Raw genomic sequence first — 15,050 nt, forward strand, 5'->3', positions numbered from 1 at the left:
AGCACTTTTTGCCAGTCCTGTCTGGTCCAGAAGGTGGGTTTGTGCCCATAGGCGATGTCTGGTAAGGACCTGCCTTACAACAGGACTACAAGCCCTCAGTCCAGCCTCTCTCAGCCTATTGCGGACAGTCTGAACACTAATAGAGGGATTGTGCGTTCCTGGTGTAACTCATTGAGTTACATTCAAAAAGTATTAAAATAACTGAAGATATTACTTTGCATTTTATTGTCATTGGTTTCATTTAATATTTTGTCCTTTCAGATGGAAAACATTTATACATAAAAATTATGCGATCCAAAGTGCATTTTAATAGCGGTGAAACACTTTCATTCATACAAGCAGACAGAGAAGTAAGTTGAAGAGCAGAAGAAATATAAATAAACCTTGTATTAGTTGCCTTAGATATTAGGGCACAATTAATATTATTGCTAATTATTTTTGTATTGTTTTCCTGTAAAAATATCTAAAAATCCTTAAAAAATAAATTATATTTATCTTGTTTTAGACACAAAACTGCATACGATATTTATGTAAGGAATTAATGACTCTCTATATCTCCATGCCAAATGTTTAATATTTAGAGCAATTTTTGTTAATGAAGCCTGAGTTTTTTTATTTATTGTTTTGGTTGTGTGGTTTTATTTAGGATATTAAATTTTTTATTTTTATATTCCAATCCCAAAATCCATTGCTCTTTGAAAGGGTGTACTTGCATTATTATGCAATTGCATTAGAATTATATCAGTGGCATAAAATTGTCTTACAATGACAATAATATCGCTTTTTCAACAAAAGTAGTTATCGTGACAGGCCTAACTGCCGTTTCTTGCACAAATGACCATATGCACAAAACTACATTAAAATACTTTAGGGAATTGTCAAAACGAAACAATTTATTTGTCTTAAAAACAGTTTTACATCATGTAAAATTGTAGACTCCATACAGTCAAAAGAGAAATATCCTGGGATTGTGGAACTCACTCTCTCAGTAGGTGGACATATCCAGCACTACAAAACAAAACTGTAGTGCTTAGTGTAAAAGGAAAAAAGGCCACACAATAGGATTTCAAAAGGCTTACAGAAATTTTGTTAGACCACACCCCAATACAATTATAAACAGTCATTTAGTATTATAATAATGTCTTTTCAGTCATTCCAGAACAACAAACGAACAGTCTAACAAAGCACTGTGTATAAGTAATTCCTTCAAGCTTTGAAAACAGAGTCAAAAGTATGGTTTTAACCATATTTACTTTTTTTCTCTACACTTTCCTGTGATCTGCAGATTTACTGTTAAACAATGTCAAATGACAAGCTTTAGATCAGTGTAAAAGACCAGCCATGTCAAACATCAATAAACTGAGTGATAAATAGTCATGAAATAAATACAATGTAAAACTCAAAGCCAACATATTCAATAAAATTCAAAGCAAAAAACGTGTCGGTATATATGCAAACTGTTAGAAACAATAGAGCTGTCACACCAAGGAAAAAAATTGTAAAAAAAAAAATATTTTCTGTGAGACATCCAGTGATATTACATAACCCTCCACTGCAGTATTGAAAGACACCAAATAAAACTTTAGGACTCAAACTCTTACAGGCAACACATTTTTGTTGATTACAATGGTACTTAATGAGGAAGACCATCACATGGAGACATTTGTGGGATTATTTAGAGATTGGGATTTTTAACATTAGCATCCAGTATGTCACTGGTAGAGTCCAGAACAAAAGTTGTCTTTTGAGACACTATTTAAGGCTCATCCATGCACTTTCATCCCATTAACATCCACTTTTTTAAGCTCTCTCTGTCATAAGCAATAATGCTTTGCTTCTGAGCTACACAGCTATAAATGACCCCATCTTTCTACTGGAGGGAACTTGTCTATTTCTCCAGTCTCTGTGACCTGTCGATCTCCCAGGACGAATGTCAACTGGTATCTCATCCTCACCTTCTCCTGCAAAACATACATAAATAATCAAGGTGAATTGCCTTACTTTACTGCCACTGCAGAAACACTCACTGTCATCTAACTCTAACCAAATATTGCCAGGTTTTGCATTGTATCTCTACAGAAGGCAAAAGAGATCAAAATAATACAGTGATATTGAGTTCCTTTTAATAAATGTTCCCTAATGCTGAGGCTGGTGTGTTGAGTAACTTCTACCTTCAGTGGGTTAGCCAGCAGCATGATCTGAGTAATGGAGCTGGGGGGCATGAGAGGGTTAAAGGGAGTCATCTCAGTCCCAGACGGAGGCTGCAGCTTCACTCTCATAGACTGTCAATCACAATCAAAGGGGCAAGTAAACAAAAACAATAAGTTATAAAATATCAATCAGAGGTGAATCCAATGGTAAACACCTGCAAACCAAAAGCACTACACATCTCCAAAATCTATAACTGAACAAAATTAGACATCCATTGAAATTATAAAAAAACAGAACACTAAAGGGACGGTTTATGCCCCTCACCTTTGGCACAGCTGCCTGCAGCATTAAGTTCCTCACCAGCAGCGGTGCTGTGTTCAACATGGACACCACAATCACCAGAACATCAGGGCGACCAGGTGGGTGGTCAGTAGCAAAGTGCAAGAGCACACGAATACCATCCTTATCATAGGCTGTCACTGGACCCTCCTTACCTGAAAAAACATTAAGGAAAAAGTACATGGTACCAAGTCAAACCTTCAGAGAAATTTGTCCACAGGTAGATACAAGCACTGTTAAATGTTGATTATGTTTTGATATATTACAATATTAAAAACCTTAATAATGGTGATCGACTAAGTTTCATAAAAAAATTAATTCTTAATTAAGCTACTATTTGGCCATTTTTTTTTTATTTCCAGCAGTAGACAACAAATGCATCCATTTGGCCAATTATCTAAAGTGTATCAGTTCTAAAATCTATAGACAGCTTTGTCAATGTTATAAGGCAGATTCACTGTTTTCAAATATTTTGGCATGCAGCTGCATTTTAGTCAATCTTTAGTCATGTTATTTGCAATCATTATATATACACAGTATAATGTGCATTAAATTGGCCATTGATCACCATGCTCTCTAGATATGGAAAACCCATACTGGTTAACCACAACTTTAGCTATTTAACCATTTAAAGGAATAGTTCACCCAAAAATGAAAATTCTCTCACCATTTACTCAACCTCATTTTAAACCAGATGTGTATGACTTTCTTCTATTGAACACAAACAATGATTTTTAATGAACATCTCTGCTTGGCTTTTGGTCTATACAGTACAAGTGAAAGGTGACCAAAACTTTGAAGCTCCAAAAAGCACATAATGGCAGCATAAAATTAATCCATTTGACTGAAGTGGTTTAATCCATGTCTTCAGAAGCTATATGATAGGTGTGGGTGAGACAAACCTCAATATTTAAGTCCTTTTATATTATAAATTCTCTTCCCTGCCCAGTATGTGGCAATATGCATGAAGAAGGTGAAAGTGAAGATTTATAGTACGAAAGGACTTACATTTTCATCTGTTTCTCACTCACACCTATCGTACCACTTCAGAAGACATGGATTAAACCACTGGTGCCTTTGTGATTTTTGGAGCTTCAAAGTTCTGGTCACCATTCACTTGACTTCAATAGACATACAGAGTTAAGATATTTTTCAAAAAATCTTCATGTGTGTTCAGCAGAAGAAAAGGTAATGCACACCTGGGATATCATGAGGGTGAATAAATAATGAGAAACTGTAATTCTTTTGGGAAACAATTCATTTAATCTTACATAGATGTCATTTAATCCATTTGGACATTGCCATTTGTGTTTGTTTTGTATTTAATGTTTTCATAATTAACACTACGTATTCACAATCTTACACAAACATATTATAATACAGTATACCTCTGTAATACTAAGGCAAGCATTTTAGGTGGAATAACTGCTGTTCTCTCATATCTGAATAAAGAGGAATTTTTTTATCCCAAATTAACAGCATCCACAATTCTTTAATGGCCTTACTTGGTTTAATGGCCTCAAGTGGGACATAGACACTGGTTAGGGAGATGTCCAGGCCTGAGGCTGAGGGTGTCTGACTCATGGGTATTGTAGGAGAAAGAGACATGAAGAGAGGGCTGTCTGGAGTGAAGCTCTGAGGTTTGACAGAGGTTACAGTAGAAGGCACTGGTGCTTTGCCAGCTGGCAAACAGAATGTGGTTAATGCAGTATGGACGTTCCCTTCACCTACTCCAAGTTCTCTGCTGCCCAGGCTTGAATAACTGGACTGACTGCTACACATAAAGTAACAAAATACCTCCTTGTGTTAAAAAGAAAAAAGACACAGCACAACTCAAATACCAGATCTTTGGTCATAATTAAGGCTACAGCATCGAGCCCTTTTCCTTTCATGTGTGAATGCTATTATTGAACAGTCTGATCTGTAATCAATACATTTTTAGTTTATTTAATTTTTAATTAGTTTACAGGTGGAATCTTTCATCTACAGCAAACATTAATTTCTCAGTTAAGAGCTTACCTCTAAATAGAACTTTCGTCTATTTATCTGTTGCACTTTACACAAACAAAAACTATTTGGTGTATTTGAGCAGCTTATTTATATGTACCATAAATCTGTATTTATATCTCTCATCTTTTTATATAACTTTGTACAGGGGTAAATTGCCATTTTGGTTGAAAACCCTAATATCTTGTGACAAAAAACACAAAAACAACACAAAATTAATGATCAATCAAAATTAAACAACACACACATTAGGGCTAAATACATTGCATCCGGAAAGTATTCACAGTGCTTCACTTCTTCCACATTTTGTTATGTTACTGCCTTATTCCAAAATTGATTAAATTCATTATTTTCCTCAAAATCTACAAACAATACCCCATAATGACAATGTGAAAGAAGTTTGTTTGAAATCTTTGCAAATTTATAAAAAAATTAATAAAAAAATAATAAAATCACACAGTCTTTGCTCAATACTTTGTTGAAGCACCATTAGCACCAATTACAGCCTCAAGTCTTGGCACACCTATTTTTGGGCAGTTTCTCCCATTCTTCTTTGCAGGACCTCTCAAGCTCCATCAGGTTGGATGAGGCGCATCGGTGCACAGCCATTTTCAGATCTCTCAAGCGATGTTCTATCGGGTTCAAGTCTGGGCTCTGGCTGGGCCACTCAAGGACATTCACAGAGTTGTCCTGTAGCCACTCCTTTGTTATCTTGGCTGTGTGCTTAGGGTCGTTGTCCTGTTGGAAGATGAACCTTCGCCCCAGTCTGAGGTCCAGAGTGCTCTGGAGCAGGATTTCATCAAGGCTGTCTCTGTACATTCTGCTGCATTCATCTTTCCCTCGATCCTGACTAGTCTCCCAGTTCCTGCCGCTGAAAAACATCCCCACAGCATGATGCTGCCACCACCATGCTTCACTGTAGGAATGGTATTGGCCAGGTGATGAGCGGTGCCTGGTTTCCTCCAGACATGATGCTTGCCATTCAGGCCAAAGAGTTTAGATTTTGTTTCTCATGGTCTGAGAGTCCTTCAGGTGCCTTTTGGCAAACTCCATGTGGGCTGTCATGTGCTTTTACTGAGGAGTGGCTTCCTTCTGGCCACTCTACCATACAGGCCTGATTGGTGGAGTGCTGCAGAGATGGTTGTTCTTCTGGAAGGTTCTCCTCTCTCTACAGAGAAACGCTAGACTTCTGTCAGAGTGACCATCGGGTTATTGGTCACCTCCCTGACTAAGGCCCTTCTCCCCCCGATCACTCAGTTTGGCCGGGCGGCTAGCTCTAGGAAGAGTTCTGGTGGTTCCAAACTTCTTCAATTTAAGGATGAGGGAGGCCAATGTGCTCATTGGGACCTTCAATGCTGCAGAAATGTTTCTGTACCCTTCCCCAGATCTGTGCCTTGATACAATCCTGTCTCGGAGGTCTACAGACAATTGCTTGGACTTCATGGCTTGGTTTGTGCTCTGACATGCAGTTAACTGTGGGACCTTATATAGACAGGTGTGTGCCTTTCCAAATCATGTCCAATCAACTGAATTTACCACAGGTGGACTCCAATCAAGTTGTACAAACATCTTGAGAATGATCAGTGGAAACAGGATGCACCTGAGCTCAATTTTGAGTGTCATGGCAAAGGCTGTAAATACTTATGTAAATGTGATTTTTTTTTCATAAATTTGCAAAGATTTCAAACAAACTTCTTTCACGTTGTCATTATGGGGTATTGTTTGTAGATATTGAGGAAAACAATTAATTTAATCAATTTTGGAATAAGGCTGTAACATAACAAAATGTGGAAAAAGCGAAGCGCTGTGAACACTTTCCGGATACACTGTATATCACATTTATTACACAGCTTTCTGGAATACTTGGTTCCGATTGGTCAATGTCACCATATAGAGGTCTGATATTACTGAATTAAGGCATCATTAAATAGCAGAGTTAAGCCTGCTCTGAGCCTGCTCATAATTATGTGTAAAGATGCAAAAGCCAGACTAAATTAAGCCTGCTCTGACCCATCTCTGGCTGCATAAATGCATTTATACAACTGCTGAGCAGCATTAAACAGTCTATGTAAATGCACCTAAATGCCACTTTATGTGCAGTTTCTGTGCCACCTTTGCAGAGTAAAGATGGCTTAACAAACACACATCCAGGGATTAAGTCATATCAGACTAGTCATCCGGGTATTGCGAGTCATCTTTCCTACATCTCAGATTACTGTGCGATCTCTTTAAGTAAGCTACTAAAATAAATTAAACTCAGATCAGTTTCATGTCCATTTATTTATTTCGCAAATAGTCTTGTAATAAGCTGGATAATGAGCAGTCAGATGGTCATTATTTACTAAATAAACCGGAGGTGGAATTCAGCCGTTCAGTGATTTATTTATTTTCACACAATTACATAATTTCTTAAAACAAATCAATATTTGATGTCCATTTATTTATTTTACTTGGTTAGTAGCCGGATAATGTAGAGTCATCTAGTTGTTCCTGCAAAATAATCAAAGACATGCAAAGCGGATTACTTATCCAAAAATATCACAAGTGCTTGAAATAACGGAATGATTTTAATTCTGAGTAATGTTTAATGGCGGTGCAGATAAAGTGGGCATGCGATTGTCACTTGGTGTGTGTGACTGCAGTGTGCATGGGCGCTGATCCCGTAAATGCTCAAGCACCCACGGGAAAGCACAAGATATTGCCCATTCGTTTTCTCCATGTGATTTCAACATTAAAAAATGTGTGTCTTTCAAAATACCCTCTAATGTTCAGTCATGTTTTTTTCATGCTATAAGTCACAGAGAGAGAGAGAGAGTGCTGTACCCTGCTTCTTTTAAATGGGCAGCTATTAATTTATTATTAGCACACAGCATCAAAAAAAAACATTTTTTGTTTGAATTTCATGATAAAACTGGCTAAAATCTGAGATGAAAATATTTTTTTCTCCAAAAACTATTTCCGAATGATGGAGCGCCTCCTGTTTGTGGATTTGTAGCTAATGATAAAACCATAAACTGTATATTATACATACAAATCAATATTTGGAACAAAAGACAACTATGGCTGTGATACCTAAGATAGATATTTTTTTTTCAATAAACATCAGTATATTTGAGCAGTCAGTGTTTTTTGATGATATCATCATAGGATTATCACATCATATTTTTCCTACATATCATGCAGCCTTAACACGCATATAAATAATACACAAGTAATACTAAAATATTGTTAAGGATGTGTTGGTCTAGTGTTACGCGCCTTGTGGTGGTCCAGGGTTTAATTTCATTGGAACAGAGAGCAGGCTGTGAAGCAAGGTGAAGTGTGTGTCTACTTTGTGCTGGGGAACAGAAAAGATGCCGTTCTGGAAGGTTCCAGTCCAATTGAATTTAAGCTTACAGATGCATGTTGTTTTCATTTTAGACTACCAGCATTTCGATTTAAATCTAGTTTTGTGCTATATTTATTTATATTGTGTTTGTATGACCTGTTAGTCTTGTCCAGCTCCAGCATGGCAAGGTCTTTACAGCTCTGCAGAAAGGAGGGCAAGGCTGTCCGCTCAGCATTTGGAAGGGAGCTTTCAGTTACAGTGACTGCGGAAGCTTTAGAGGTAGGTGGTGCTGTTGAGATGTGAGGATTTAAAGGAGCAGAGCTGTAGGGAAGATTGTTCACTGGTTGAGAAGTCTGTAATTTAAAAAAGAACCATTAGTTTTATATATAGATATCAAACAGCATATCATTTATACTTTTTAGACTCAAATTCAAATTTTCAAATTCAACATTCAGAACTGACCCTATATACTTTTTAATGCACATTTCTAATGCACATGCTATTAATAAAGTTTTTTTGTTGAGTAAATCACAAAATAAATTACATTAGAGTAGTAAAATGGGTTGCAAACAGCTTTCCTATAGACTTGTAAACTTACTTTTGAAGAAATCCACTGCTTGCTCTGATCTTCTGTTATATTCTTTTCAACTGACTTGTTCAAGGTTGTGTCTAGATTACCAATGCCTGAAAAGTAAAATAGTAAAATAATAATAATTTTAAAAGAAATTGAGGTTCTTTCAAACCGAAGAATGAAGTCTTGATGGATGTCTGATATTTCATCAATTTAAATACACTATGTTCCTATTGTTCATGGAAAATGTATCATACATAAAAAAATACTTTAAAGACATTTCACCTAATGAATAAAGTTCCTCGTCTAACAGAGAGAGACTACTGGGAAGCTGACTTGGTGGGGAACGGTAAGGACTGTCAATGTCACTGATATGGAAACCTGATGACCCAGAGGATGTATTGGAGGAGGAAGGCAGAGCTCCAACTAAAGGTGTAAGTGTGAGTAGTTCAGCTGGTATGAAATCGGTGTGCTGAGGTGGGGGCAAAACTTGCTTGAGGGAGCTTAAAGGAGTCCCAGAGTCTACATCAGCCAAATCAATCAAAATCTCTGAAGAACTTCCATCACTGGTGCCTGAACAGAAAGGAATATATAGAATGCATTGCATTTTTAGGCCAGTAGTTTTGTAAACCAGCAAAGATGTTTCTCTTTGAATATTTCAGATTATTACATTTTTAATAGTGGCCAACCAATAAGAGTTTTTCAAAGGCTTATGCCGACATCTGGAGAGTATGGTGGCCAATATATACCACATAATTTAATGACAGTAAATGGTATAAGAACAATGTTGCTAAAAAATATATATATTTTATGTTAGTCAGAAATTTACTCATAAATTAATATTACTTAAAAAAGAAACCAGCAAAATATAAGATTTAATATGTTTTAGATAGCAGATAGCATCTTCTATACTCAGGAAAAGATAATGACCGATTTATTGGCTTTATCGATAAAGTGGGCAACCACACTACTTTTTATATTTAAGTACAATAGTTTGGACACATTATACATACGTTCTGAAGCTGTTAATCCAGGTGTGTCAATGGTGATGGTCTGTCTTTCAACAATCTTTTTATAAGAGTTGACAATTTGTGAGAGATCATCGCTAGCGTGCAAAATATCACCTGCCCCAAAGGAGACCACGTTACATGTGAACGAGAGGAAGTTGTTTCTTCTATCATACTGTCACAATATCTAAAAAAAAATTATTTGTATTTTTATTTTATAAAAATGTGTATTACCTAAGGCACTTTCATCATCCTCTATCTCTGCTGCAAATTTGAAGACAGCAGTTCTAAGCTTTTCACAGTCATTATAAAGATCCTAATAACAAAGCACAAGCATGCTGTACAGGATCAGTTACATTAAATACAGTGCAATGTTAGGTAGGACAAGTGACCAAAGACACTTCGACTCACCTTCATAAGTTCCTTGTCTGCTTGGGTTGACTCATCTTTTTTAAAATTATTTAGCATCTCGTTAAGGAGCTTCACACTGTTTTTCACCTCCTCCAGGGTGCTGGCACGCTGAAATGCTTTCTGCTGTATAGCCTCATCCTGAAAGAAAAATGTATTCTTGCATGCAAAGCACTCATGGTGGGAGTAAACAAAAATATTTGCTCGCCAATATATGAGACCTCACTTAAAACTTCGGTATCAGACAATCTAAGCCCCTCACCTCTTTGACCATGCTCTTGATAATGCGATTGGCTTCTTGCAGATGCTCTGGCTTTTTACTCTTAAGAAGTTCTGCAAGATGCTGCAAAGACAAAGTTTTACAATTTACAAAACAATATTGGCTTTCATATATGAAATATTGCCCCCCTATAGCTCTAACATTATAACTCTTTCCACACCTTACTCTTCTCCTCATTGTCAAACGCTGGATTTTTTGGCCTCGGCGAGGGAACCAGGGTCTTGTCCACAGGAACTTTTGGGTCTACTATTACAATACCTGAGGAAGTATGTGGCATGTTTTAATTAAGTTGCATGTTTTAAAGTTTAATTCAATATAATTATCAAAATGGTGTCTATTCAAATTAATTACTAAAAATGTAAATCAAATGAAAATAGAACAATTACTTTCCAAAAATTATATTATTTTACTTTTAATCGAATGAAGAGGTTTAGTAAAGATCCTCACAGTAAAACATAACATTGTGAAATATTGCTCAAATAAAATAATGATTACTATTATTATTACAATATACTTTACAATAGTAATATACATTCACTTAAAGGATTATTAGGAACACCATACTAATACTGTGTTTGACCCCCTTTCGCCTTCAGAACTGCCTTAATTCTACGTGGCATTGATTCAACAAGGTGCTGAAAGCATTCTTTAGAAATGTTGGCCCATATTGATAGGATAGCATCTTGCAGTTGATGGAGATTTGTGGGATGCACATCCAGGGCACGAAGCTCTCGTTCCACCACATCCCAAAGATGCTCTATTGGGTTGAGATCTGGTGACTGTGGGGGCCATTTTAGTACAGTGAACTCATTGTCATGTTCAAGAAACCAATTTGAAATGATTCGAGCTTTGTGACATGGTGCATTATCCTGCTGGAAGTAGCCATCAGAGGATGGGTACATGGTGGCCATAAAGGGATGGACATGGTCAGAAACAATGCTCAGGTAGGCCGTGGCATTTAAACGATGCCCAATTGGCACTAAGGGGCCTAAAGTGTGCCAAGAAAACATCCCCCACACCATTACACCACCACCACCAGCCTGCACAGTGGTAACAAGGCATGATGGATCCATGTTCTCGTTCTGTTTACGCCAAATTCTGACTCTACCATCTGAATGTCTCAACAGAAATCGAGACTCATCAGACCAGGCAACATTTTTCCAGTCTTCAACTGTCCAATTTTGGTGAGCTCTTGCAAATTGTAGCCTCTTTTTCCTATTTGTAGTGGAGATGAGTGGTACCCGGTGGGGTCTTCTGCTGTTGTAGCCCATCCGCCTCAAGGTTGTGCGTGTTGTGGCTTCACAAATGCTTTGCTGCATACCTCGGTTGTAACGAGTGGTTATTTCAGGCAAAGTTGCTCTTCTATCAGCTTGAATCAGTCGGCCCATTCTCCTCTGACCTCTAGCATCAACAAGGCATTTTCAGCCCACAGGACTGCCGCATACTGGATGTTTTTCCCTTTTCACACCATTCTTTGTAAACCCTAGAAATGGTTGTGCGTGAAAATCCCAGTAACTGAGCAGATTGTGAAATACTCAGACCGGCCCGTCTGGCACCAACAACCATGCCACGCTCAAAATTGCTTAAATCACCTTTCTTTCCCATTCTGACATTCAGTTTGGAGTTCAGGAGATTGTCTTGACCAGGACCACACCCCTAAATGCATTGAAGCAACTGCCATGTGATTGGTTGATTAGATAATTGCATTAATGAGAAATTGAACAGGTGTTCCTAATAATCCTTTAGGTGAGTGTATTTCTTTCGCGATTTCTTCAATTTCATATATTCGGCTTTTATTTTGAATCTAGCTTTTATTTTGATGTGAAAGCTTTTCCATTTCTGTGTTGTTGAAGGTAGCTTTACACCACTGCAAAGATGTTGCTTATATGGCCCAGTGTGATTATTAAAGCACAAAATGTTGCAAATTAATTACATAAATAGACAGTCTGCAGGCGTTGCACACCTCACAGTGAATGTGTGCTCTCTTCCATCATCTCCTAAAATAAGCACAGCATGCGATGCTCATTAAATGTGATTTTTTTTAGGCATATGAACAGCTACAAACATTTACTTTGAAGCATGTAGCACATCCAGACTCTATATTAAATTACTGAAATCACACGCGGTTTAATAATCACACTAGGACAAGTAAACAGCACATGCTCAAATAGCGTGCAAAACACTAGTATCGTTACATCTTTTTTATTTTGGTATCGACTTGGTACCAATGTACCAGTACTTTTGACATCCCTAGTACGTGCTTTGTCCTGAACAGTGAAGCTGCCCACTGTATTTAAGAAAAATCCTCCAGGTACTGCATATTTTTTGGTTTACCAACATATTCTATGATGTTGTCATTCTGCTTTGACACTTAGGACAACTGAGGGACTCATACACATTACAAAATGCTGCAAACATGTGCTCAAGAAGGTAACACAATATATTAAGAACCAAGCCAAGGGGATGTAAATCTTTGAACAGGATGATTTGCGTAAGTTGTTATTATTTTGTCTTGTGGGATATATGAAAACATTTACATTTAAAAATCTGATCTTTTATGGTGTTATATTTTTACAAATTCTGCAAGGGGTTTTTAAATTTATGAGAGTAAAGGGGTATGCAAACTTGTGACCTGTATTTTGGAATAAATACCTTGCTTCTTTAGCATTTGATAGGCCTCTGTGATCTTTGCCTCATCTGGTAAAGCAACAGTCCAGCTGTACAGCAACTCGATTACTTTAGTCTTCACTCGTTTAGATACTCTATCAGCCAAATACTGTAGTAAAAATACACAAGAGAGATTACATAAAGTAGGCTATGTATCATTTTGCAGATAATAAAACATTGAATGTGTTGATTTTACTGTATAAACTTACCTTTGGTGAAACTACTTTGATGAGTTCATTTAAAAATCTAAACTTTCCAACTTCATTATGAAACCTTCTCCCACAGTTCTTCATGCAAGCTTCTAAAACCTGCAACATCATTAGGGCAAGCTTAGATGGCCACTAAATATCCCAGCCAAGATCACAGGTTTAACATAATAATATTAAAGGAGATAAACTCACAGTTAGTGCCTGTAATGACTCCCAGTCTTGTGGTGACTGAATTTTATGTGCTAATAATCGGACCGATATCTGTGGGCTACAACATAAAGACACAAATTCTCTCATTTCAGTGATTCTTGAAGAGAAGCTCAAACTTAACACATTGCCCTGATGTTCAGGATGCCAGTTTCTTGCAGCAGCTGTAAAATGTAAACTTACCCCTCGAGTTCCTTATTGATTTGGTCACAGAACCCAATTATGTATTCCCACTCCTCTTGTCTGTTGGAAGGATTGGTGGCTTTGTCTAAGAAGAAAATATCAACAAATGAATATCACTGTTTTCAACTGAAAACTATGCAAGCCTAGTACTAATTAACAATTGTTACTTATTTAATTTTGCCAAAATGACAAATTAACAAACTATGTAATATTTTAAGTAAATTGTGCAACATGTCAATAAAGTTTGTGGCAGAATGACTGGTTAGCTACTATTAAGGTGGAATTTTTAGAATATATCATCTTAGACTTAGGATGCAGGACCTAGGGGCATGGATGCAGCATCATTGAATCATCATTCATTACTGATGCTATTTTATAAATCCACGATTCACAGTCATAAATAACTTAATCCCTTAGTGAAAGTGAAATTTGGTCAAATACATACTATTTTCTCTGTGTAAAAATGTAGGAAAAGCATAAAATGATCCCGATACACAATATAAATATAATAAATAAATTATAAATATGACTGAAAAGGCAAGTGAGCTGCATTTAGAAAAATGAATAAAACCATAATTCACTAATGAAACTTTACTCTTGTCTGCCAGAATGAATGTTTACATCTTCTCCCAACTCGGAGTCGGAAATATCGTAATTGCGAGTTCAACGCACAGGAATGACCCTGTGAAGTCATATTTACAAGTAGGAAAGTCGGAATTAGATGATACCCGAGTTTCCAAGTTGGGATGTTGGAAGGTGTGTATTGGCAGAAAGAAATACAGAAGCAATGATTTAGCTAAATTATTTCAACTTTTGAGCAAATGAATTACTAATTTGTGAGATACCATGCATTCACATACTGTTTGTTGTGTATAGGCTAAGTGATGCTGGTTTTCCGATAATTCAAATAGCATGTGAAGGTAGCATTCCCAAGTAGTATTCGGCAAGACATGTGATGCAAACATGACTGCCCCCTTGAAAAGAGCCTCTCCATGTAGAATAAAACTTATCTTATAAGGATACTAATATGAATGGAGTCTTCATCTCAAGTGAGTGGTCATGATAGTATACAGGTCTCAAAATTGCCATTCATTTCTTTATAAGTAATTTTTAAGTACTGACTGCACCTTTAAACAGAAAAGAGGAGCAGAAAAGTCTCAGAGCTTAGAAGAGTAATCAGGTGAAAACAGCATTTAGTTTATTTTATGATTATAACTTTTGATTACGAAGATGACAGGAGAGCAAATAACACATTATTGAGTTGGTGTCTCGAAACCTAGCGAGCCGACAATGTATGCATTTTAGGAATCGTTAACGAGTTCGAACGTTTGACCCAAATATGCTGCTGGATCATCAGTGATGCCAAAAATGCTGTCTAGGTAGGTAGGTCACTAGGTTTTGAGACACAGCCTGAGTTGACAAACCTAATATCCAGTCACTATTTACAAGAAAACAACTGTTTTTAGACACAATCTGGATACGACATTATGCTACTGTTAAATGCGTCACAGAGACTAATCTAAATATATATCCAGATGACATATTAGCATGGCAACTCACTTAGCCACGACTCCAGTGACTCTCCTTCCGTATCCGCCATGATTACTGATCTGCTACTGACGTGAGCGAGTAGACCCTTCGCGTCATGTGACAGTCTCGTGGCATACTGGCTGTGTTACATTATCAAACGAGC

The 15,050-nt window shown here is 37.0% G+C and overlaps 1 protein-coding gene across 2 annotated transcripts; it reads right to left on the reverse strand.

Annotated features, from left to right (window-relative positions):
* Positions 1 to 878: 878 nt before the first annotated feature.
* On the reverse strand, positions 879 to 14,994 carry LOC127654390 (ADP-ribosylation factor-binding protein GGA3-like). Of its 2 annotated transcripts, none has more exons than XM_052141542.1 (17): positions 14,918 to 14,994; positions 13,358 to 13,442; positions 13,160 to 13,235; positions 12,968 to 13,066; positions 12,744 to 12,867; positions 10,252 to 10,349; positions 10,074 to 10,154; positions 9,815 to 9,952; positions 9,638 to 9,719; positions 9,410 to 9,520; positions 8,682 to 8,969; positions 8,424 to 8,509; positions 7,982 to 8,178; positions 3,996 to 4,261; positions 2,476 to 2,645; positions 2,172 to 2,282; positions 879 to 1,961 (listed from the first exon to the last, which is right to left on the reverse strand). In XM_052141542.1, the coding sequence occupies exons 1-17, from the start codon at positions 14,955 to 14,957 to the stop codon at positions 1,851 to 1,853; spliced, it is 2,163 nt and encodes a 720-aa protein (XP_051997502.1). In that variant the 5' UTR covers positions 14,958 to 14,994; the 3' UTR covers positions 879 to 1,850. The 2 variants fall into 2 exon arrangements, with proteins under 2 accessions (XP_051997502.1, XP_051997500.1); XM_052141540.1 differs by having other exon boundaries at positions 3,996 to 4,264.
* Between the last annotated feature and the right edge of the window lie 56 nt (positions 14,995 to 15,050).

Source organism: Xyrauchen texanus, chromosome 13 (assembly GCF_025860055.1).
Source record: "Xyrauchen texanus isolate HMW12.3.18 chromosome 13, RBS_HiC_50CHRs, whole genome shotgun sequence".
Taxonomy (NCBI): Eukaryota; Metazoa; Chordata; class Actinopteri; order Cypriniformes; family Catostomidae; genus Xyrauchen; species Xyrauchen texanus.

Bases quoted from the DNA above. Each gene is read 5' to 3' on its own strand.
- LOC127654390 (XM_052141540.1), bottom strand. From the start codon at position 14,957: ATGGCGGATACGGAAGGAGAGTCACTGGAGTCGTGGCTAA. The intron at 9,521-9,637 runs GTAATACACATT...CCTTTGGGGCAG, and splicing joins GGATGATGAAAGTGCCTTAG to GTGATATTTTGCACGCTAGC. The intron at 4,265-7,981 runs GTCATACAAACA...CTTTATGTGTAG, and splicing joins GAGCTGGACAAGACTAACAG to CAGTCAGTCCAGTTATTCAA.